Source organism: Scomber japonicus, chromosome 3 (genome assembly GCF_027409825.1).
Source record: "Scomber japonicus isolate fScoJap1 chromosome 3, fScoJap1.pri, whole genome shotgun sequence".
Classification (NCBI taxonomy): Eukaryota; Metazoa; Chordata; class Actinopteri; order Scombriformes; family Scombridae; genus Scomber; species Scomber japonicus.
The window spans coordinates 13391824-13418017 of record NC_070580.1 but is presented as its reverse complement, the minus strand read 5'-3'; the positions used below and the strand labels follow the sequence as shown (position 1 = coordinate 13418017).

The 26194-nt window shown below is 41.9% G+C and overlaps 1 protein-coding gene across 1 annotated transcript; it reads left to right on the top strand.

Moving 5' to 3' along the window:
* Nucleotides 1-844: 844 nt before the first annotated feature.
* Nucleotides 845-24528, top strand: LOC128355052 (RNA-binding protein Musashi homolog 1-like). Its single transcript, XM_053315212.1, has 14 exons — nucleotides 845-929; nucleotides 1509-1549; nucleotides 2299-2380; nucleotides 2533-2617; nucleotides 11356-11397; nucleotides 11970-12062; nucleotides 17065-17113; nucleotides 17936-18018; nucleotides 18148-18265; nucleotides 19610-19690; nucleotides 20341-20397; nucleotides 22181-22240; nucleotides 22489-22643; nucleotides 22775-24528. The coding sequence occupies exons 1-14, from the start codon at nucleotides 865-867 to the stop codon at nucleotides 22814-22816; spliced, it is 1053 nt and encodes a 350-aa protein (XP_053171187.1). The 5' UTR covers nucleotides 845-864; the 3' UTR covers nucleotides 22817-24528.
* Nucleotides 24529-26194: the final 1666 nt, after the last annotated feature.

Genomic DNA, 26194 nt, shown 5'->3' with positions numbered 1-26194 from the left:
CATGGAATAGCATGACATGACATAGCATGACATGACATAGCATAACATGACATAACATAACATGACATGATATAACATGACATGACATAAGATGACATAACATAACATAGGCTACATTTCAGAAAACGGGACCTTACCTCCATGCAATCTAAAATGATAAGAATGACCTCATATCCAACTAGATCATTTTTATTTACAGAGATCTTCTGTATTGGCTAAATAGGTCGAAGGAAAACGTCCACATTACAGAAGCCTCATTTCCCCTAAAGCTTGACCTTGCAGTGCTGGAAGACATCATTTCAAGGTATTTGTCGATAGCCTAATTAAAAACCTATGTTGCAGAGATGCCTGTGAACGCTGGCCATGTGTGATCTCCTACAGATCTACTTGTGTTTTCTAATATGTTTCATGCTCCCCTTTTCATTATAATGCTACAGAGTTATATTGAGGAAAAAGCTGCTGTAGATCTCAACATTCAAAAACGCTTTAATGGGCCATGCTGTTGAGATCAACCAATGACATGAACGGCGGGGAAACACTACAGAGAGAGCGCCACTGGCAGCATGAATAAAGGCAGGCAACGTGCAGGAGGGAGGGAGGGAGGTCCGAGGCCCGGGTAGGCTACGGGAAAACGAGGTAGAGGCGGAGTCTCTCTCTCTCTGAGCGTGCATGCATGCCCGTGTGTGTGTATGCGTGTGTTTCCTCGCTCACCCCTCCTCCCTCTAACCACCCCACCCCCACCTCCACCGCTCCCCCCTCCTCCTCCCCTCGGCTGCCCGCCCCTGAGTCTGGAGCAGCAGCAGCAGTGGAGCTTCACTGCCTCTCCTCGCCTCACAGTGCGGGAATATACCAGCGGAGAGCAGAATGGATACGGAAGGGAGCCAGAGCAGCCTGTCCTCCAGCACGGACAACTCCCCCCACGACCCCTGGTAACAGCCTCAGCCTGCCCGCCTGCCTTTTGCTCGCCTCTCGGCCCATTTTGAGTTCACCTTGGACTTTAGTTGAGTTCAGTGCGGGAGCAGAGCCGCGCCGAGACAAAAGACAAGCACGCTGTATGTGTGTGTGTATGTGTGTGTGTGTGTGTCTCTCGCTCTGCATGTTTGCGTGTGTGTGTATGTGTGTGTGTGTGTGTGTATGTGCGTGCGCGTGTGTGTGTATGTGTGTGGGATGGATCCACTCAGTGGAGGAGACACAGACGCACCGCTGCTCCCCGCTAGTTTTTCCTCTCTTGTTTGTTTATTTATCTCGGTTTTCCTCAAAAGGCCACATTGCAACTTCTCCTCCATCATCTGGAAAATCCTCTCCTTTTTTCCTCCTCCTCTAGGGGATTATAACGGCCCGACTGGCCGATTGGTGACTTCGCAACATGGCCGATGCTTTCTTCTTACTTTATTGATGCTATATTATACATAATAGCTCCGGTTTCTCCCCCTTCATATTGCATGTGTTGTGCTCGAAAAGACGCGTGTTATTGTGTGTGACTTACAGCTTGTATTTCTCTCATTCAGCAAAATGTTCATCGGGGGTCTGAGTTGGCAGACAACACAAGGTGAGCTGTCCCGCACGCTACTTTAATAAGTCTGAATGAAAGCCTCCTGTTTTCCTCTTTACGTGGCTACAGTATAGCACCCATATTGCATGCGATGCTTCCCGAAGTTAATGAGAAACACTGTAAATAGTTAAATCAAAGCCTCCTATTCAATAAGGATCAGCTTTTAGGATTTAGATTTGCCGAGACGTAGGGAGATTAACAGTGGAAATGCGTGCACATACAACGACTTGTCTGTCTTTTCTTGTGCACTTATTACACTAATGACAGTGGAAGGGAATCTCTAGTAAAAGCGGTCGATTATTCATCGCCAAAACTAGAAGTTCAGACCATATTGATGCCCACGCTCGTGGGTTGTTTTCCTTATTGTTGCTTCCAGCTACACTCCGCTGAATCCATTCATTTATTTTAAGACCCATGAGCGCAGGCTGGTGCATGAATACAGTTTATTCCTGTTGCGATGGCCTGTGTTATTATCCTGCTGCTGCTGCTGTGTCAAAACAGCAATCGTCACCAAGTGTAGCTTTGTTAGTGGTCTGCAGGCCCTAATGGGCTATTATGCTGAATGGCCAGATAGCCATAGGCTACTATCTCTGAGGACTGGAGGGACACAAACACAACGTGGTCCGTCCGACCCCATTGTCTCTCTCCAGCCACTGCCAGCCATCACCTCATCAGGGCCTGTAGAGCGAGTCAATATAGCATCCTTTCGATGTAGCCGGTTACTAATATTTCCGCTGTCTTTGCAGAGGGATTGAAGGAGTACTTCTGCAAATTTGGCGAGGTGAAGGAGTGTATGGTGATGCGGGATCCCGTTACCAAGAGGTCGAGGTAAGAAGGAGGCGTGTGCGCTCCTCCGTCCTATCACTGGATTGCCCCCCCACGCGCTTCCAGCTTTTCCATGACACTGTTAAGCCGCCGTGAGTTTGCATTCTGATTGTGTGACTTGAATTGCCTCTATATTTTTTTCAATCTTTTTTCAGGGGGTTCGGGTTTGTAACATACGCAGAGCAAGATGGTGTGGAAAAGGTTTTGGCGCAAAACAGACACGAGTTGGATTCCAAAACGGTGAGTTTTGCCTTTTTTTTTTGAAGAGTCGGATGGTGCCAATAAAGTTTTCTTGGGTAACTTTTCCAATTAGGATTCTGTGTAGCATGTTTTTCCCCCCTCGGTGCATTTTGCCTCCCACCGTATGGCTTGTAAAGTTGAGGAGTGCGTTTTGGAGCAGCCTCCTCCTCCTTCTCTCTCTCTCTCTCTCTCTCTCTCTCTTTCTCTCTCTCTCTGCTCATTTCCCCCTCCAAATCCCGGTTCAGGGCGCCAACATGAAAGCGTTCTTTCTTGGTCTTCATTGCCATGGTTACCTGGGGACCTGAATGGGGTAGGAGCCCCTGCAAAACCCTCACAGGGTTTATGCAGAGAGCTCACAAGTTTTTTTCATATATAACAGCACAGTTTTCTAGTGGGGACTCAGAGAGAGAGAGAGAGGTAAAAAAAAAAAAAAAAAAAAAAGTTTGGGGGAAAGGACTCAGTTGTGGCAGTGGTTCCCAAACTGATGTCAGGGGGAAGCTCTGTGAGGTCCACATAAGTCTAAATTTAAATATTGATGTAGACACTGAACGTTTGTTGAGATTGTGTTTGAACGTCTGCTCTGATCAGGGGTTACTCTGTAATTTCCCCTCCTACACTACTGACACAGGAAAATTCAAATGTGGGTGAATGGGACAAATCGTTTACCAAATAGAGATAAGAACACATAACATACTTGTGTTTAGCTAAATGTTGGATGTCTATACAAGAGGCCTTGTCATGAAAAGTGCCTAAATCCCTGTGGTTTGTAGATGTGGTGTGACAGAGCTGTTGACTCAGATTTAAATATCTATGAAGGTGTGAATGTTGCTGTCTTGGTCATGTAGATTTGTTGTAGGAATGGGGACTGGGTGTGTCTTTCTTTCGTCAGCTTGTGGCCTTCCCTAACCACACACACACACACACACACACACACATACACACACACACACATACATACGCACACAATAGGATCATTTGAGAGTGAAAATCGGTGGCACAGAAAGGCAGCAGAGCCCAGGGGTGGAGAAAGGTAGAGTTGGTTAGTTGTTGGAGCAAGCCTGTTGCTGGGGGTGACGCCAGCCACAGGAGACAGTGCTTTAACAGCACAGCCTGATGGGAATTATGTCTCCATAACAACTTCCCCGGCTATTTTGCATTAACTTAAGACACTCTGCTCGGTTGGGTAGCAGAGCTCTGACAAACACACACAGTAATGTTTGTCAGGTCAGACCTTTACACTTAGCTTGTGTATGTGAAAATCCAGATATTATCTGTTTGTTTTTGGTTTGATAGTGAAATATTTAGAAAGTTTGAATTTGAATTGGAAAGTTGGATCTTTGGAGCTTTTACTCTGTTGTGAATGTTTATTATGAAAAGGTGTTGCTGCTGTTAACCTGTGTCAAATTTTTCAGTTAGCTTGGAAATAACTTCTAAGAAACTGCAAAGTGTTACTTCATGAGTCATATTACCTCTTAAAACTAGGTGCTGTTTGAGTCCTTGAGAACCAGACCAAGTGTGTGTGTGTATGTGTGTATGTGTGTGTGTGTGATTTGAACACTTGGTTGTGGAGGGAGAGGCTTTTGGAAGAGCTCTGTTTGGCAGGCCACTGGTGGGGTTAGGCGTTGCCCTCTTATAAACCGAAATACGGCGTAAGGCTAAACAATAATAATGTTAACGGCCCCAAATGCAGCTTCAGGAGCTCCGGTTGTTGTGGCAGCAGTCTGCAGGGGAAGCACGCTTGTATGTAGTAGGGTCTATCCAACCACGCGTTTCGTACAAGGGTATGGTTGCCATTTTGTCGTTCGGTTTTAGAAATGCAAGGCCAGATTTTTGTTTTCATGTCTTCGCAAATCTCAGATATGTAAAGGCTGTATATAGTTAAAGGCAATAATGGCTTTAGGCTGGGGTTTTTAAATGTATATAGACAAACACTATATAAAATATAACTGATCCAAAATAACACTATGCTGCAACAACACAGCTCATTTCTCGCTTTCTACCATTGTACTACGTTATAGTTTACTTCTGAGTATTTATGATTATCACTTAAAAGAGTTCATTTTGTTGTTCAAAGCAGCTTTAAGTTAATTGTGGATCAGAAAAGATTGAGTTTAAAAAAAAAACTTGCATAGCCTTATGTTCCCAACATTTCTCATACCCGCTCTATGAATATAATATTTTCCTTTTTATATTAATTTCTATAATTTCTGTGCACATAGTGTGTCTGTCTGATTCCTGGACATCTCCCCTGTCTCCTCCTCCTCCCCACAGTAAGAGAAGCATAACTATTGTTTGATCAGTATGAGATGTGAGAAAGACCTTCCTCCTTGGAATGAGGAAGAATATTCGATGCTCTGATTTTTTTTTTTTTTTTTTTTTTCATTCATAAGCCGGGCCTTTGGTGTGTGTGTGTGTGTGTGTGTGTGTATGTGAGACGCTACAAAGCACAAAGCAGGAAGGAGAAAGACAAGGAATTTGAATGAAAGGGCTGTAACAGAGCAACAGGGTGCTGTTTAGGGTCACGCAGGGTGAGAAGTGAACCACATTAACTTGGTGCAAGGTCCATAGCACTGTGGTTAAAAATGGTTACATGTGGTATTAAACATTTACAGTCCCGGTACATCCAGTAGTGCTGTTATCCACCCGTAAGAAAATGAAAAAAAAAAACCACAGGCCAAGTACTGATTTTGAACTATTATCAATACCTGTGTGTACCTAGACAATGAAAATAGAACAAATGAGAGGTTATGTATTGTTTTTAGAGTGAGGTCTGTTGGAAGTTGTTGTTTTGGTTGGAGGTTAGATTTCCTGTCGGGGCAGGGTATGGCCCGAGGGCAGTGGTGTGCTGTTGTATTTCTCTGGACACAGAAGAAGGGCACAACTGGTATTTGTTTTCTCAGAGAAATACTTCACTGGAACCAGTTATGGAAAAAAAAAAAAAAAAAAGAAGGGAGAAAAAGGGGGCGAGATCAGACACTCTGTGAAACGCTGCCACTTCTGATACGCTTGGATTAGGTCCGAATCATTTTTGGATTTTTTGGCATGTTATTATTAATTGTAGAGTGTGCGAGAGTTTTCAGAAGAGGAAAAAGGTCGTTTGTGTGATTTGTTATGTGGATTTACTGATTTCTTTGCTTCGCTAATTCAGCCAAATATATGACGGGATTATTATGCGCTTTTTAGTTCAGATAAATAAACACTTTAGCCATCTTCATAGTGCAGTAGACCGCACTTGTCTTACCCACTTAATGTGTGATCATTTAGCATTTTTTTAATATTTGAAATGTCCCAAAATACCCCTAATATTTGGTAAAGACACAAAATTAAGACTATGCTGAAATATTACAAAATGATATAAAATAAGGATGTTAGTAATCAAATGATTCTTTGTTTGCTTTGTAGACTTTTTTTTACACCAAGTAAACAGGAATGCCCTTTTCAGAGTGTGGTACAGTAGGTGGTAATTGCTGCTCTTGGCACGACTGTCTGTTTGTGAAGGTACTAGTCTGCATGGTGCTAATATAGCTGCTTTCATCTATAGCCATCCACTGTAACAACATATGTTAGTGCCAGCCTCTGTGGACCACTGGCACCGCAGTCTGCTACTGGTCTAACACCTGGTTAGTGGGAGAGTTTAGGTGCTAGTGCTAGCTCCTGACTGGAGATTAGCTTTTAATGCTGACGTGGACAAGACTGGAGAGGGGGATGGAGAAGGTGGAGGAGAAAAGAGAGAGAGAGAGAGAGAAAGAGAGAGAGAGAGAGAGTGAAGAGAATGGGAGGCCCAGCTTCTGTGCTGTAATTAGTATAGATCTGAAAAAGCAACTAATCGGATTGAAGGAAACAAACTGGATTGGGCTTCCGAAGTCCATGCTCGGCCTCAGATCCAGGGATAAAGCCTGGACCTGCTCTGAAGGTGGATCCAGGACGCTCTCTGGGCCTCACCAAAAACCCCTAACCCACTACCACACACCCCCGGCCTGGCGTGGCGAGGTTCTCTAGCAGGGTTACAGGGGTAGGGGTAGGGGTAGGGTTGGGTGAATTGGGGGGGGGGGGGTCCTCATTAGTGAGCTTCGTTAACTAATTACTGTGCCATTGTTCAGCTGTGCAGAATGACCCTGCTGGCCTGAGCCCAAACCAAGTCTCTCTCTCTCACTGTGCATGCATTGACATGCCAACTCCTTTTATCTCCTCTTGTGTTTATAGCTTTTTGTTTAGCCTATATTGATTATATTGCTATAATGGGGCAGCCTGCGATGCCCTCTATCAGTGTGTGTGTGTGTGTGTGTGTGTTTGCTATTTTGTTACAAGAATGTCTTGGCAGGTTGGCCACTGTGTCAGAGCTCGAATGTTTTAATATGTGACTATGATACAATGAGCATGGTTGTAAAGTATGTGTATAGAAATATAGTTGTCAGTAGTTTTGAAGAGGTGTATAAATATATATATATATGTGTGTGTGTGTGTATTCTTGCCTATTTAATTACATGTATGTGTCACTTTGTATACATGTGTTGGTGTTAATGTTTGTGCTACATTATGTGGGTGTCTGTGAGTGCATGTGTGTATGTATGTGTGCCCGTGGGGGTAGCACGGGAGCCCCAGTTCCTCTACGGGCCCATCTGTTTTGTACTCTTTGTCCTGTTAATTAATGAAATCAGAGGGGCTGCCTGCTGGGACGGCCCCGCTACACTGGACAGGCCCACTTTCTCATGGGCTGACTCCTGTTTTCCAAATGAATGCCTTCTCTTTCTCCCTGTGCTTTTTCTTTTTCACTCCTTCCCTCTCTCTCTCTCTCTCTCTCTCCCTCTCTCTCTCTCTCTCTCTCTCTTCCTCCCCCTCTCTCTCTCTCTCTCTCTCCCTCTCTCTCCCTATCTTCCTATCTTTTAGGGTACAGAGTGGAAGCTGTATTTTCTTTTTCTCTGTTGTTGCTGCACACAACATTTTGTGTATTGATTTGACGTTCAATTTTTTATTTTTGTTTTCCAGTTTGTTACACTGGTGGACGCGCTGGGCCACGTGAGGTGACTATTGGTCGTAGATTAGTCTAGTCTTAAAAAGCTCAACCACTAAAATCATATTGTACGCTCTGCCGTCACTTTGCTACTTTAGACTGAACGGAGGTTGGATGTCATGAAGCAGGATGTTAGTCAGACCGTTTCGTGAACACTCAGTCATAACTCTTTGTCAGTTTAGGAAGAAAACCTTATATTTTTTTTTCTTCCTTGAAAGGTTTGGAACCATTATTCACGAGTAGCTTCATTTTCACCAGTCTGATTTAGACCGCTACATTGTAGAGCCACTTCTCCAATGTCAAGCCTCTCCAAGAGCTATTTCTGAGTGTTGCAAACAGTGACCTGGCTAAGTCATTTTACTTTTGCTTTGTGGCCTATCTGTCTTCCTCGAGGCTAATCCACCAGTCTGATAGATGCTTTAGTTTTCATTTATTATAGCCTTCCTCTTGAGTACAGCCAGATGTAGAAATTACATGTTAGATATATTCTGTTATTTCGCTGAAGTGGAATGATTTTTTAACAGCATGGCATGACTGTAGCCGTAGTAGCACTACTACATATATTGCATTAGGCCTAACCTAGTCTAGCTGGTAACCTTTCTGTATCTTAGGCTGTTTCTAAGAACTCCTGATCATTCAAAAGCTATGAAATATTGGTGCTTTGTTAGCACGTGAAGTAAATGATTAAACACCCAATGAAACAATATCAATTTGCTCAGGTTTTTCTGTTTACACTGTGGTATTCTTGTCTTTAATATCTGTCTCTGCCACATAATTGCGTCGGGGCAGATCCTGCCCTTGAATCTTGTCAAAACACTTGAAGGGAGGTGGGCTGACCTGAACATGAGAGACTCTTACCTATCAGCACTTTAAGGTCAGAAGACCGGGAACCAGGAAGTTTTATTCGGAAAAAAAAACATGCATAGCACAATGCAGGATTTAATGATGACTAAGTACATTACTGCCTGTTTTCCAACCTTCCAGTGTGATTCTGTCTCAGCGTTGTGCGTTAGAGGTCACTGCAGCTTAACCGTTGCATAGTGTGTTCAAATATTGTATATTTGGCCATAAAATGAATTTATGGTATCAATCATTTTATTTTAGGTGTACTGTAACAACAGAGGCGTGTAGTGTATTAAATTAGATATCCATTTGTTGTTTATTTGTGTCTTTTTCTTCTCCTTTCTGTTAAATCATACAGTACATACAGCCTCTGTGTTGGTCATCATACAGCATGACATCTATAATGTCAAATTTAGCCCACTAAGCACAGATCCTGTGAGGAATGCTGTGTTGTCATTGTTTGCGAGTACGCTCTGTTGTTACTCTGCCGTTGCAGTGAGCCGATGGTGGCTTTGCGTGTCCTTGTCACCTTAGTCTTTGTGCTCAGACCAGCTGGAGGTGACATGACTCTTCTCATTTTTTTTGTCCCTCTTCAAGGTGCAAAGGCCTTCTGCAATCCCCTTCCAAGGACGCTGCAGCTGCATCTTAGTTACACAGCGCTGTGCTCTCGAGGCAGTGGTAAATCTTAGGCACTTAAAGGTCCTCGAAGGATATTTTTGTCTGTAGATTTGTCATCAGAAACAGGGAATTATCGCAGGGAAGAGATGAAAGGATTGTTTGAATATTGAATGAAAGCCCTCCCTTGTATTGTGTGTATTGTTCACAGTATAAGTACTTATTTCTGGCGGTTTGATAGGCTGCTTTTAGTTGCCAATATCAATTCAATACCTCTGATGGCGGCTGCTTGAGGCACAAGGGGTTTTTCTTCACACATCCAATTATTAGAACAAAGATGGAACTCTAAGACCATAATACACTACAAGGTCCTGTGACCTAAAATCATCTCTCTTGTTGGCTTGAGTGAGAGTAACACGAGATTCCACACAAATTTAAAATGCCAGGCCAGGCTTTGCATATTTAGCATTATTAAAGGCCAGCTCATTCAAAACTCATTTGCTTCTAATTTTATCTGTAACCTTGACCACTGCTGAGACATTCCACTGGGGAGAAATATGGATACAGTCAAATCTGGCTAATCCAAAATGGAGGCTGCCTGGATTTGTGAGATTTAAAAAAAATAATAATAAAAAAAATCCATCGGAAATGTATTCAGAATATTACACAGATTCCAGACTGCCTTGTATTAGTTTGTGGTAGATGACGCGTCTAGTTAGTGCCCCGACACACAAGTCCAAAATAATTCACGCAATTCAGAGAATGTACGTATTCATGTCTTTCTGTGTGTTTTGTTACTTGTGCCTGTTTGGGTGGTGTGTTTGGATTTTGGGGGGCTTGCAATAAACAAGGGTCTACTATACATACTAGCTGATTAGCATATGTTCTATTTCTAGACGTTTTGGCCTTCAGATGGGTTCAGACTTAGAGGCTCAGTGTTTGAACTTATTCTGGTTAGTTAACAGTGTGATAATTCATCGATCTGTGGAGCAACTCAAGCAGAGGGTCAGCTACTGTACAACGTAGCTCGAGCAGGTGAAGATTTGGTGTTCCCCCCCCCCCAAAGGAACTTAAGCAAGGGTGGATGCTTTGGGATAGTGGGTGCTCTGGTGATGTCTATTTGACAGCCTCAGAAGAGACATTATACTTTTTATCTTTTCTTTTTAAACTCAATATTTATTTGGGGTTCCTGGAATATCCTAAACCCTCTTCATAGTAGCAGCTTAAAAACATACTTAGGTTGTTTTATTGCCTTTATACTAATTTACTTTATACGTTTACTAATTTCTTATAAATGTGAATTGATGACATGTTTCAGAAGTTTGTAATAGAAAATGATTCATCACAGGTTAAGATCTCCAAGACTCCAACTGTAAAACATGGTTAATTACAATGGGTTTTCTCATACTCTACACCTGTGATTGGTTGACAGTAGGGCTATATAACTAACAATATTTATTTCTGATGAGTATTTTCTCAATGAATCATTCAGTCTATATAAAATGTAGGATAATAGTGAAAAACGCCTGTTGTAATATTCCACTTTTCCATTTCGACGTCTTCAGATGCTTTGTTTTATCTGACCAACAATCTATAACCCAAAGATATTCAGTTTATAATTTTATAAAACTGTGAAAAGAAGCAAATGTTTGGCATTTTTTTTACCAAGGGCACAAAACTAGCACCAGCCATGTACTGGTAAAATATGCAAGTGGTTGGTAGATATGCTTTACTCAACAGCCAACAAAAAAACCCAATGATAATATATGGTTCTGAGTGGCTGGTAGAATGTGGTAAAACACTCACTTGCCATTTGGCTGGTGGACAAAATAGTTCATTTTGCACCCTGATTTTTTTTTTCTTAATTGTTTAGTGGATTATCAAAATAGTTTCTCATTCATTTCACGTCAATATCTTTTTTATGATTAACTGACTAATTGTTCCAGCTCTAGTCAATTTAGTACTTTATGCAGCACTACCTACCAATATGACCTTTCTATGTATTGAATTACAATTGGTTTAAAACATTTTTTAGTTCTTTAGTTTTTTGCCATTTACTATTATTTTTACACTCACAGAATTGGGGTCTTTGGGAGGAAGTAAAGACATTGTTTCACTCTCCTAAAATAATGATTTTAATATATCTGTTATACTGACCTACTACAATCACTTCCACATTAGAAACTCTTGAGATGCCAGTTTTTTCCTCTAGTTTGACCATATTTAAAGCTTATCCTAACTTATGTCTTTACTCATGTCTCCCCCACAGATCGACCCAAAGGTGGCTTTTCCACGCCGAGCCCAGCCCAAGGTGAGTGTACCCTGAATGGGTTAACACTGAGGAGTAGTGATGATGTCATGTGTCACCCCTAATCACTCAGCCCTGGTTGGCTGGGATTAGAGTCGGGCACGTGACCAAAGAAGAGCGGCAATCCACTTGTCCATCCTGACACCCTGACCCTGTACCCTGACCCCACCAACCCCCTGACCATTAGCAGCCAACTTCTTAGACACACACACACACACACACACACACACACACACACACACACACACACACACACATACACACTCATTTGTATCCTGGAACACACATGAATGAATGCTCACAGACAGTTCTTACCTACACACACACACACACACACACACACACACACGCACACACACACACACACACACACACACAAACACACACACCTCCGAGCTCTAAATATTGCAGGCTTTAAACTCAACTGAATTAGGTTGAATGCTCAGAAGAGCTTTCAGAAATCTGTGCGATTAGATAAAGTGAAACAAACACAAAGTCTCTTTATAACCACCATCTACCCCCTGCCTGATGTGATTAGTGGTAAACGATGCTTTCTTCCTCTTCTCTGTTGCTAGCTGGTGACCAGGACAAAGAAGATCTTTGTCGGCGGACTGTCAGTCAATACCACCATCGAAGATGTGAAGCAATACTTTGACCAGTTTGGAAAGGTAAACAACACACAGAGAGACAAATCTGGTATCTATTTGTAGCCGTGAGAAGCCCCTGTCTGTCAGATGCTGTTCACCTGTGATAGATTATATTCATGCTGTTGGCCCTATTCATCTTTAACCTTCTCTGTGTAAACGTATATATGAGTGTTTCCCTTTCTCCCTTTTCATTTGAGTATAGCAAGATAAAAAGTGTAAAGAGAGCCTTGTTTCAGAGACAATTGTGAGAAAAAAGGCAGGTGTTGAAAGTGAAAGTGAGGACTGACGGAAAGGAAAGACAAAAGCTGTGTGGTCAGTGGTGGTTTAGCTCTGCCAGTTACAGCATGAAGTTGTCTGTTAGTTTATCTCTTGTTAGCAGTTTTACCCTTTTTTTTCTCCCCTGATTTGTTTTTTGGGCTCGTACATTCGAACTGCTCAGCTCCTCTTTGAATGAAATTTGGTGAAAGGCAAACACATGCTGTGGAGACAGATGAGTGGCCGGGGAGAGGGAGGGAGAAAAAAAAAAAAAAAAGCAGCCAGAGGAGGGGACGAGAAGAGGGAGATGGCGGGGGACTGAAAGAGAAGAAGCAACCCCCCATAGAGCGAGAGGGAGGGGAACTCGAAAAGGGTTGAAGGGCAGAGAAAAGGAGGAATGTTGAGACAGTGAGGAAGAAAAGTGACTATAGAAAGGGGAAAAAACACCAATCTGATGGGCCATAAAAGCACCAAAATCTCCATCATGTGTGAAATGCCGGGTTACTTTTTAGCTAACTCCACTTTAGTGGCTTTGGGGAGTGTTGTATGAGGATAGTTCAGGCTCTTCAGTATTAACTAATCAAATGCAACAGCTGCTCCTGTAACAGCCCCCCCCCCCCTCCACCACCCTTCTCCAACCCCACCTTACCCAAAATCAGTACCTCAGACTCCCCTCCCATCCCACACAAACACCCTGCTCCAGTCCCTCGCAGCTTGTTGCCGTGGTGACCTGCTTTTGCCCATTGTCCTGCTGTAATCCAGTGTTTTTGTATGTATGTGTGTGTGTGTGTGTGTGTGTGTGTTTGTTGTGTGTGTGTGTCTGTGTCTGTGTGTGTGTGTGTGTTTCCTTTTAAAAAAAAAATTGTGAGAAGTGTGTATTTGCATGAATGGAAAAAAGGGTGTGCGTGTACATGAAAGTGTGACATGGCAAACAGAGGAGAGCTTGCATACATTTGTACAGATACAGACAGTGAGACTCACAGCCGGTGATCCAGTTGTCACAAACAATAAGTAAATGTGCGTTTCTGCTGCCGGTGAGCAGGACAGAATCTAAAAATGAACCATTGACTCACGATGTAGGCCTAATGGTTTGGAAGAAATTAACAGCACAAACCTCCTTCTGCCTCGTGTCTGGCGTTGTTTTCTCTCAGTTGGCCTTTGACTCATGTTTGAGGGCATTACCATATTTCAGGTGCCGCTTTAAATCACAATGAAGTCTTCTAATTCCGTGCCATGGATGCTAGTCGATCTGGATTACATGTGTGGCCATCACAACACTTTGACACGTTGTAAAGTGGATGTTGTGACATGTGGCATGTGTCATGTTTTTTTTTTTTTTTGTAATGGCTGTTTGCAGCTGTGTGCCGAATCAGTTCTCCCTGGTGATTACAGACACTCATATCTAAGACAGCACTCCCTCCGCAGGATGAGGGAATATTTGGACTGTTTGGACACGTGAGACCAAAGCTGTATCATGGATAGCGCCAATCCCACAGTGCATTCCTGCTGAGCGGGAGGTATTTCTTGTTTATTATCTGAGCCTGGTTACAAGGTGCAGGTTGGGATGGAGTAGGACTCAGTGTCCTGTTTATTTTCATACTGTGGCACCGCCTCAGAAAGAAAAACACTGAATGCACTATGCATTTTCTGCAACTCTTTGATACGCGCTGGAGTTTGTTTTTTTTTAAAGTACACTTCTGAAAGTACACCTACGCAAACTTCATCAGACCGGACACGTCAGGTGTCTCGGACCAAACTGAGACATGTGTTTGTGTGTGGTTTCCTTACTGAACAAATCTGCACCTCTATTGCTTAACGTCCCCATGCTTGTGAGACTACAGCTGCCATGTTTGTCTGAGAAATGAGTCAGAATCCTGAGGTGAAGGTCTTGTAATCCCACTCAACCTGGTGCAGAGTTAAGAACACCCTCCTTTCTTTTTGGCCAAGGCTGAATGTGGAGCCTGTTTGATCTGAGAAATGTGTTTTAAACTGGAAATCAGGCATGCAGTTGGGTAATTTGATAATTAGCATTTCAGGCATTTTGGTCATACTGTACAGTCAATTATGTTTAATCCCAAAGGAAATCCCTGTTTCTATGCCTTTTATCCTGCCTCTCTGCATTCCTGAAAATACCATAATATGAAAAAATCACCATTAAACCCCCCCCCCCCCCTCCCCCTTTTCCCCTTTTTTTCAAACACTCCTAAAATAAAATGACAGAATAGGCCAGAGCAGTAAGCAGAGGAAGGAGTGGATAAGATGAAAAATGCAGCATGGACAGGGCAGACGGGAAAAGTTGGGACTCCACTCACCCATATGAGCTGGCGATTAGGAGGCTTGACTGAACACTTTGTCTGCTGGCCTGTTTAGAGAGATGGCCGGAGAGAGAGAGAGAGCGCGAGAATGAAAGAGGGAGATGTGAGGAGACAGCAGGGAAAAAATGTGAATGCCACCTTTCATAATCTTGTAAAAAAAAAGAAAGAAAGACTAATGGACTTGTCAGCAAACACTTGTTCTTCAGACAAATAGCACACTTTATTTAAAAAAAAAAAAAGAGGGAAAAAGGATATTTTTAATTCTGCACCCTGAAGCTCAGGATCACAGCTGACCCTCATGTCGGTACATCTGAGAATGTCAGAACTTCATGAGAATATGACCTTAACTTTTTTTTTTCACTCCCTGCATGAGTGTTGAGTAGTTAGCGACTGAGCCACCGCTAAGCCAATCTCAGACCCCCACAGCTATCCAATCAGATTGTCTTACAGCACCCTGGGCAGTGGACATCGGAGATCGTCTTCTTATTGGTTTTGGTAAGGGCAAGGGGCTGGTGTCCGACCACAGCATAAGCCCGCACACGTGACAGAATCCCCCTCGCGAGTCGGCACAACCATTGTGTTCTCATGGAAGACAATTACACTGATCACATTAGCACGAGGCTACATGCATACAACATCTCCTCAGACTGGCAGCGATTACCATCCGGTCATCCTTCCAGAATAGATGCTAATGCTAACAGCGGGGCTAGCCAAGCATGTAACTCTACTCTTATGATAACATGTTGGCTTGCAGCTGTCTACTTACTGTCCTGTTCCCTGGCTCTCTGCTGTGTCATTGAGTTTGGAAGACCGGAAGGGTGGAAAGCATGAGGGGAGAGGAGGACGAGGGGGAGGGGGAGGGGGGGGTGGTGGAATAAAAACTGAATGAAGGACAGAGAGAGGAGGGGGTGTGCTCTCTCTCTCTCTCTCTCTCTCTCCCTCACTCTCTCTCACTGTGTGTAGGTGCTATAAGTTGAGAGGGATGAGAGCTAAAAGGGTCAGAGAGAAGCAACCTTGATCCTCTGCATTTCCATCATAGCCACATTTAGCAAGGAAAATGCACTTTTGTAGGCACACACACACACACATACACACACAGATGTCTCAATCAGACTTGAAGTGGCGGGTGTGTTTTTCATTTGAGGTAAAGGTTAGAAATTGGCCTGGTCATCCAGAGGCCTGTGCCACTCATGTTACACTGGTTTGAGTTTCAGTGCTGCTGCCTAATGAAAATAGCCATGTAGTCATACTCCACATGTGTCTCCACTTGACTGTGATGTAGAGGGAACTGTGTTGCAGATTTTTTTTTTTGGGAATGTTGTCGCAATGCTTTTTTTTTTTCTTTCTTTCTCGGTTGTCACTTAACAACCAAAGTTATTTCCACAAGCGATCCCAGCCTTGGCTTCCCTGTCTGTCTCTTCATGCCGCCAGAGCTTGAGCAGAAGCTGCTAACTTTTCCTGCCAGTGAAGGACAAGTGAGAGAGGGAGGGAGGGAGGGAGGGAGGGAGGGAGGAAGGAGGGTGAAAAGGGGGGAGGAGGAGGAGGAGGAGGAGGAATATGAATAGGGCAGTGGAGTGAGTGCAAAAAGGGAAAGTGGAGAGAGAAGGAGAATAAAAGGTGAGCGTGTTGACAAAGGCCTCTAGTTCACTTTGTTCTCTTCTCTCTGATTCCAAAATGTTCATTGACACATTTTCTATTTTTCATCACAACTTTAAAATTATCATCCCATTAGTGGTCACTGTTTCTCTTTTTTTCGGTCACATACTTTTCTCTCCCTCTCTTTTTCTCCTTTTCTCTCCATTCTATTCATTGAAATGAGTTGGGTCGGGGGTGGATGTGGTGATGAAGGGGTGGTGGTGGGGGGGTGGGGGGGGTTGTGGGGGGGGGGGTAAGTTCTTCTAATTGAAATTCTTTACAAGGTCTCCATGGGAATAGTAAACTTTGTGGCGAGGGGAAAGAAAGACAGCAAGGGTGAACGAATGAAAGGGAGGAGAAAAAAGAGAGGGAGAGAGAGAGAGAGAGCAGGACAGGAGTTTGTGAGAACTCTGAGAGAAAGACAGAGAGAGAGATACAGCAGAGAATGGGAAAGAATTTCCTCCAGCGCCCAGCGAACAGGGAACATTCACTCTTTTTCACATTGATAGATTGTATTTCATTTTATTTTTGTACAGCTATCCCCCGCACCCTCCCGCCCCCTCACTTCCCCATCGCTCTCTCTTCCTTTCTCTGCCCCTCATTCTTTTTCTTTTCTCCTTTGTCACCTGTCACCCCTCCCTCTCTCCCCTCCACCCTCTCCATCTGTTTTTCCCTCTTACTCCAATGCTAAAGAGGGACAATTGCACCCCATGCTGTGTAATGATGTGTGTGTGGGTGTGTGTGTGTCTCTGTGTGTGTGTGTGTGTGTGTGTGTGTGTTAATATGTTGAAGCTCATCTATTTGCTTTGTTCTCACAGGTTGATGATGCCATGCTTATGTTTGACAAAACAACCAACAGACACAGAGGTAAGTATACCAAGTTACAATCACACACACATACACACACACACACACACACACGCATACACACACACATTATGTTAATTTGTATTGACACACTAAGTGGGACATCTAGAAACACGTCCTCATAACAGAGAGGAGAAACAGCGTGATAGAGTCATTTGCGTGCAGAGAGGTGAACCTCCATGACAAAAATGGATGATTTTTCTTCTCCAATCACATTCTTTTGTCTTTTTCTCCGCTCTCTCGCCTCCCTCCGTTTTCATTTATCTCCGTCCTCTCTCTGCGAGTTAGAAACGAAGCGCCCGCTGAGGATCACGATACCGGGTCAGATTGGTTACAGGGGGAGGATGTAACTTAACAAGACAAGGGAGGAAAGAAGGGAGAAGGTGGCAGGGAAGGAAAGGAAGTGGAGGTGGTTGAGTAGGGTTGAAAAAATGGGGTGTGGTAGAAGATGGTTAATCTAGGGTTTCATTTTTGATGAGCCACACCCCATCCTGGACTCCTCCATATTGCCAACAGATGACTGACAGACAAGTCATGTAAGGTTCATCTCATGGTGATGTAGACTGAGGAAGAGGTTGAAACTGCAGTCTCTTACCCATCCCTCCTGTCTAATGAATCAATCTGATCTGATCGGTTTTATTCATTCTGCTCGTATTTAGACCTGTAAAGTTTCTGTTATGTTGAATGTGGTAATGTGTCTGTAAAATATACTGCTTGTATTACACATCGTAGAAAACGTTCACAAAAGAAAATTCTAGGTTTTGTATTTTGTTGTCTATTCCATTCATTCAGGTGTTGGAATAACGTTTGTGTGTCTTCCAGGTTTTGGCTTTGTTACATTTGAGAATGAAGACGTGGTGGAAAAAGTGTGTGAGATCCACTTCCATGAGATCAACAACAAAATGGTACATTGGAGATATTGATTTAAGAACATACTAATTTTAGGCGAGAAGAGATTTAAATCTTCAGTTTATGTCATATACTATTCACAGTTTATGCATTACGTTGTATACTTCTTATTTCCTACATTTCAGGTTGAGTGTAAGAAAGCACAACCCAAGGAAGTGATGATGCCAACAGGCTCAGCTAGAGGCCGTTCCAGAGTGATGCCCTACGGGATGGACGCCTTCATGCTGGGCATTGGTATGCTAGGTAAGATTCAGAAAACACATATACTGTACCATCCAGTACAATATCCACGTTGTACAGTCATACATAACAAAAGCAAATACATCTGTCATTGACAATCTTCTTGAAGGTTATTAGGAGTTGTGGTGGAGACACTGACAGTTAAAGGACTGCTTCACCAGCATTAAAGTTATTTTTGAATTTTGAAGTCTCATTAACCAGTAAAATGTTAAATACATAGTATAATTACATGTATTATATAGTTACACTAGAAACACAAGCATTTTTTTTGCGTTTTCCAAATATGAATTGTAATTCATATATAGTCCTGCTTACCTAACATTTTACATGTAACAATATTAGAAAGGTTTTATGTTCATTTTTAACGTAGCTAAATAATAATTACAATAACATATTTACACCAAACTGATAGTGTGTAAACATATGCTGCAATGTAGAAGGAAGCTCATAATATGTTTATTGTCTTAGCTGGCTCCAATAATATTTGCTTGTCTTCACCCATTAAACGTTGAAGATCTCAAACTAAAATGTTAATGCTAAATTGTTTTATATTATTCACACATTCATCTGCTGTGTGTGATGGATTTAAAATTTAGAGGTCACAGACTGAGGGGCATGCACACTAGAGTAAATTTGTCATTGAGAAAACAAACTGAGAGCTGCATGTGTCATCTGTGGTAGTCTGGTGCCACCTACTGGACATTTACAATCACAATCTTGGCCTTGTAGTTCACCTAGTAGCCTTAGTGATGGCTGGCTGTGTGGGTGTGAATCACACTAATCAGGGTTGATTAGTCCATAATTCAACTTTTGATGACCCTGACTCTCACCAGAGGCAAACATTGCTGGACTATTACATCACTGGTCAGCACATGCATGAAGTAATCAGACTGAAATGGTCCATATGTCTCCAGATGATCATTTGCCCCAGAGCTACGCTTGATTGCAAACTTTTCTGCGACTAAATAAAATTTAAAAACCGTCACAGCTAAATTACTAGTATCCCACACTGTATACATTATTATCTGACCACTTTGTGCTGGCTTTCGGCAATAATCAGACCGCTGAGCACTTTGAGGCAGCTCCAAAACTAATCCTGGCTAGATCAGCTGCACTGAATCAGAGACATTTTCACAATAAATGGCTATAAAAGCTTAATGAGGAAAAACAATGAAATCTCATTGCTAGTTTAATTTTCTTCGGATAAAAACTGTACAAAACACTTCTTGTGTATTCATTCATGATTCATATGTTGAGTAACTGACAGTTGGTTACATAGATTACCCTTCTAGCTTTGTTTTCAGTCAAGTTAATGGCATTGATTCTTTATGTTTTTTTTTCTGACAGGCTACCCAGGTTTCCAGACTACTACCTACACCAGCCGCAGTTACTCTGGTATTGCCCCTGGTTACACCTACCAGTTCCCAGGTATGTCTGTAAACACCTAATTTTAACTTTGTACAGCTTTGGCAGCAAGGGGGGGAGAAGAAAGGCTAAAAGGACACAGGTTGAGACATGTAGTTGATTCAGCTGTGAGCACTGAGGTCATGAAATGTGTTGCAACTACAAAGGCCATGTGGATTCTCTCTCTCTACACACACACACACACACACACACGTATACACCCACATGCTTAATACAACGTACCTCCAGCAGAGTCTCTGTCTGCTTGTAGATTTAAGAGTGTAATAATGTGATTTTTAAACTGTTACTTTCTGTGTTTTAAAACCCCCTTTCTCCTTTAAAATATCTTCCCATATCTCAAATCTTAACGATTGATGTTTTTTCCTTTGGTTTGTCTTATTTGCTTGTTTTCCTCTTATATTCTTCTCTGTTTATTTGATCTTCTTATGTAACCGTCTTTCACTCAGCTGTATCGCCCCTCCTTTTCCTCTGCTCCCACCTTCCTGCCTGTCCCTACAATAGATATTTACTCCTTAAACTTTACTTTCTGTGCTCCTGCGTCCATGTCAGTGCCCCGCTGTGGCTAAATGTCTGTCTGTGTGGCTTTGTAGTCTGGCCCGGTGGATGGTGACTGTATTTACAAAGCGCTCTCTCTTGACCTTCTCTGTTTCTAGAATTCCATTTAGAGAGGACCCCCCTCCTGACATCATCCCACCCCCCTGAGCTGGCAGGTCAGTAGTTCCTCACTCCTCTAAGGGCCACTGAGAGAAACAGAAAAAAAGCTATTTTACAGCAGAAAGTCAAATGAAACTGCTCAACTGCTGAGGGTTTGATTTAAAACAGGAAACCTGGTGACTGAGAACCTTCTTAGATGTACTGGAGAACAATAGTTGCATTGAAAAAGGATCAGTTTGGCTTCACAGGTCTAATGCTGCATTTTCATGTTTGTTTTCTTTCTTCCTCTTTTACATTTAATGTTATATTTAGTTTAATTTTAGGTTTTAAAGGAATAGTTTGATATTTTGGTAAATACTAATATTTGTTTTCCTACCACTCTCACGTCTGTACTCCTAATATGAAGCTACTGTCAGCAGCCTGTTAGCTTAGCTTAGAATAAAGACTGGAAACAGGGTTAAACAGCTAGCCTGGCTCTGTCCAAAGGTAATAAAACAGGTTTACCATCACCTCTATTAGCTTACTAATTAGTTTTTTTTAAACTAAAACAGCACATTTAGGTTTTACAGGACATAACTGGCACTTCTCACCTAACTAAAAGAGAAAAAGCAGATTCTATTTTTTGTTCATACTAAAATGAGCGTTATTTGTGCTGAACTGACCCACTCGACCTCTCTCTGACCTCATGAACCAACAACATTTGTGATATACATCCCTGATATTACGATATTACACATATTTTTCTTCAGAACACAGAATAAAAAGATCTAATACAATAACATTTTCTGCACCTAACGACCACCTGCACTAGTCTAGGGCCAAGCAGGTATCAAGAACTGTTTATAAGTGCATGGATCAGGAGAGCAATGACTATTTCGTATTTGAAATGATCTTTAAAAAAACATCACATTCTATAAAATACTAGTGGGTTGCAGGCTATTAGGCCATCTTCAAGGTCAAACAAGGACAATCACTTTACAGAAATGAAATAGCCTTACAACACAATCACAATATGATTTGTATAATTAAACTTGATTGAACATTAAACCTGAGGATTGATATTGTCAGTACTGAGAACAGTTGCATCAAAGTACAAACGATTGAGGATGAATGAAATGGCCTCACAACTAACCTGTAAATCTATTATTAGGAATTGTGATAAAGTTTCAGTGTGACAGAGACACAGAGCGTCCCCGTAACCATAGTAACTCACTCGCACTCCTGTGCCTGACGAGAGGAAGAGATGCTGTGCTGCTGCCAGAATTGCCAATGACTGAGATTACTCTTAAGCAGCATGCACGGGAATACATTACAATATAATAGATGTGTGTATATTTCTGGCTTCCCCCCCTGATGGTCTGAATAACTGGCTGCTGCACAGTGCTGCTGTTACACTGTGCTGCTCTGTCTTGTCTGTCAGATGGGCAAAAATTACTATCTTCGTTTTTTTTCTGCAATCAGTCAGTTTTTTATCATTAGCTGTTCCTTTAACTAACAATAAGCTTTCTGGCTGTGGGTCCTGGTCAACAAGCAGCTGACTGCAGCTCTGTTTCCACACTGCCATCTAGTGTCTATGAGTTGTACTTGCATCTTTAAATGGAGACGTCATCCTGTTTTTTTGAACAGCATTATTTTTGCTTCACATTTAAAGAGACAAAAATCAGATGTTATCTAATTTCTAATTGGGGCAGTTGGGTTTCCATCATATGTATGTAAATCAGAGGACAGATGTTTGAGCAGATGTCAGTTCAACAGATGTGGAGCTGTGGATTGTTACTCATGATACAGGAGCCATCCACAATGACGAGTGCAATAATTCAGTCTGTTTGTTACCCACAGCCATTCCCCTGACTGCGTATGGACCAATGGCAGCAGCCGCAGCAGCAGCAGTAGTTAGAGGTAGGTGGATGTGTGTTTATGTGCGAGTGTGTGTGTGTGTAAGACATGCTGAGACAGAGAATGTGTGTAGCCTACTTGTGCATATGCATGTACTTATTTGCTTGCCTGAGGTAAAGTGTGTATACAATGGCCTGGTTTGACAAACAAAAGAGTATTTTTAGATGTGTGTGTATGTGTGTGTATATGTGTGTAAAAAGCCCTCTAGTGTTGAAGCCTGACTCGTCTCCTCTGTCTCCTCTGTCTCATAGGCTCCACCCCTTCACGCACAGCTGGTTTCCTGGGCACCAGCAGCCCCGGACCAATGGCTGACTTGTATGCTGCAGCCAATCAGGACTCAGGAGTCAGCAGCTACATCAGCGCCGCTAGCCCCGCCCCCAGCACAGGGTTCGGCCACGGTCTAGGGGTAGGTCTCTCTCATCCCTTCATATATTCCCACACACACACTCACACATACACACACACTTGAATGCATGCATGAGTGCACGTATTGATTAACAAAGCTAATAGTGTTCATTCTGGGCTTTGTGTCCTCAGGGTCCTCTGATTGCTACTGCGTTCACTAATGGCTACCACTGAGAAAACTCAGGTCACAGAAGATGGGAGGGCTTCTCCTCTGCTGATGAGCCAATCAAAATGCTGACTGCCCACTGATGGCACAATCTGATTGGCAGAGCCACAGGCTCTTCCAGGCTCTCCTGGCTCCCTGTGGCTTCACCCACCGACTGAATATCTTTTTAAAACCTGAACTCTGTTTTGCTGTACTAATCTCACTTCAACATAACTTCCCCGTCTCTCCTCTTTTGTCCTCATATAGCCTAATAATTAGATCCCCTGCCCTTCTCCTTCCGATATCCGTTATTTTCTTTTGAAGCTGAGAAAAGAAAACTGCAAAAAAACAAAAAACAAAAAAACAAAAAAATCTCTGAGGAAAAAATTTGTCATCTTTGACAAAGGCACAGAGGACTATTTTTAGTTTTTTTTTATTATTATTTTATTTTAATGTGATATGTTGTTTCATCATGAAATCCTTGAAAGCTGTTACTGATGTGAACAGAGAGAACGAGATGCGTCTTTGTCTGAAAGGCATTTTTAACAAAGGAAGAACAAATCCAGCAGCAAGTCCCTTTTTTTAAGCGTCACGGAAAACATGAAACAACAACAAACAACAACAAAAATGTATATTTTGGTAGTCTTTAAAAACAAACCTTTGTAATATTGTTATTAATATTGACATAATAATGATAATCTGTGAGGTATTTTATTCTGTAATTGGTTTTAAAGCAATGTTTTTATGTCTTCCTGTAAGATATTGTACATAGACGTCGGGGTGGGGATGGGATTCCTGAACCGGCTGGCATGTCATTGGTTGGTTTGGAAAGGGTTAACAACAATTTGACTGGATGTCATCTACTGCTATGTGTGGTCATCTCACTACTTTTCACTAGTACGCATACGGTTCATGTGTACGTTGTCGGCCAGTCCGCTCGAGCACCGGTTCAATCCGGCGCTGTCGACGATAGCTGTTGAGAAATAAACTTCCAGGAGTTTGTCTGACATAATCGTTGGGTTAAATAACAGTTTGTTTGTTTTTTTGTTTGCGAAGTCATCACTTTGTTCGCTTTGCTTCTTGAAAAAGCAACTATGACTTTTTTATTTTATTTTAACACCACCATGAACCACATTTCTTGTATCTTCACATGGAAAATTACTTAAGATTAAGATGGTGGACTAAGGAAGACATACAACCTTAAACAGGAGAGATCAGGGGTTCACGGGGTTTCCGGGGTTGACTTGACTTCCTCTTTTTTGAAAATATTCTATTTTTTTTTTTTGCGCAATTCACTTCTTAATGTGTGTTTTTTTTTGTTTGTTTATTGTTTTCTTTAAAAAAAAAATCTTTTTATGCGGTGTTCTCCGCCGTGAAAAACAAATGAAGGACATTCTCAGAGAAGCAATTGTAGAAAACATCACGACCATGTTCTGTCCTCTGATCACTATTGAAGGTGCATGTGATTGCGTCTGAGTGTGTGTGAGTGAGTGTTTGTGCGCATACATCAAGGTGTAAAATGGAACTACTTTCTGGCAACGAAGGAGCATTTCGATTGCCTTTTTTGTTTTTTGGTACTGAAAAAGATCACCCTGTTCCATTTTGGCTCATCTGCTCTTCTTCCCCTGCCTCCCTCCCATTTCATTCTTTAGTTTGATTGAATTTGTGCTTCTCTGGATCCGACATGTTATTGTTTAAATACAGTTGCTGCTCTGTAGTGGTGAACAGAGGAGGGGGGGGGGGGGGGTTTGGGCAGGGAACCAGAAATGGAACAGGGTCTGCTCCCAGTCGGTTCTGATATAGGACCTCAGTGCAGACAACACTGGCTGGCAGAAAAAAAAGTCAAAAAAAGCTTGAACAAAAAAAATCAACATGTGCAAAAACAAGGAGTCTGTTTGTTCAGCCTTGTTGCTGCAGCCTGTTTGACGTTCAGCACAGCGAGACACTTGAAGCAGAGGACTTCCTGATCCAGCCAGTAGTTCCTCTGTCAGACCATCTGGGACATGACATAAACTACTGCTGGACACCAACACTGTAACTTTTTAACTTACAATAAAGCAATAAGTTATTTTTTACCTTACAAATGAAAATAGTACTATTATTGGTAATAGCAGACGACGTGTGGATAATTCTGCGGCTTATTTTCAGAAAAAAAAAGAAACTATATTTTTCTGTTTTGAGATCTTGCTCCCCTTGTATATTGATTTTAATAATGTCTTTTTTTTTGTGTTGATGTAAGGAAAAGGGCCAATGCTTTGAATGGAGCTTGTAGCTCTACATGAGCTCGGTTAAAGTTAAAGATTTGGGATGTCCCCGCCAAGCTTTACAGAAATGCTTTTCTTTTTTTCCTTGTTTTTTTTTCTGATAATTTCAATTTTAAAATCCTAATAAATTATTCTAAAGCATTTGATTGTGGTGTTTTATTTATTTTAATAGAGATTATACTGAGCAGTGGCTGGAAGAGTTTGTATTAGGTGCCTTTTTGAACATGCAAACACAAGCAGCCTTTATCCAATTCAAACCAACTTAAACCCCCCTGTTACAGGATCTGAACATTTCTGATTTACATACATAGCACTAGTTCTTTTTCTACAATCAAAGCCTCATTAAAAGTATATGGAACAACTTCATTGTGTTTCGACTCGTGGTCCTCAAGACCCTGAAAACATTCTTTCTCAATCAGCTTCTTACTACAGTCAAAAGAGTACAACTTGACTAACTTTTCTGTCAAAGTTCAAACTATTTAGGTTATTATTTGTGTCCTTTCACTGGTTGGAAGTGGGCAGCTGGAAAAACACAAGGTCACATTTCGGTGCACCAATCAGGAATTTGTAACATCTGAAACAAACTATGTTGGCCATTGTTGGGTTGTTGGCTTGTGTTGCCAGCGTTGTTAACCAGCTCTCATAAAACTACACACTGTAGTACTGATGATGATGATTAGCTCAGTTTCTGAGGGTTAAACTATTTTCAAATAATACCTAACTTCAACTTTGATTGTTGCACATTTAGCAATGAATATTTTCAGGGCCTTTAAATTCTTCATCTCTTCATGAATCATGAAAATAGCAGAAATTTTTCCATAAATATCTGAATTTAAAAGATGCTACATGATTCTTCTAATTCTTCTCTACTCTACTCAACCCTGTCTGCTCACAGCTTCTCTGACTCTCTGTCCACTTCTCAAGACTCTTTGTTTTTCATCTCTGCCCTGATATTGTCTGTGACCCTGAGGTCCAAAAACACAAAGAAAGTATTAAATGAAATACTGTCTAAAGAGAGATGGTGATAATTAAAAAGCAACAAACAAAAAGCTATGTAGTAAATGTTCAGGGAGAACCTGTTTGCCACATGTAGCCTCATAGTTGAAGTTGTGTTTTCATCTGTGTGGTACTGTGATAATTAAA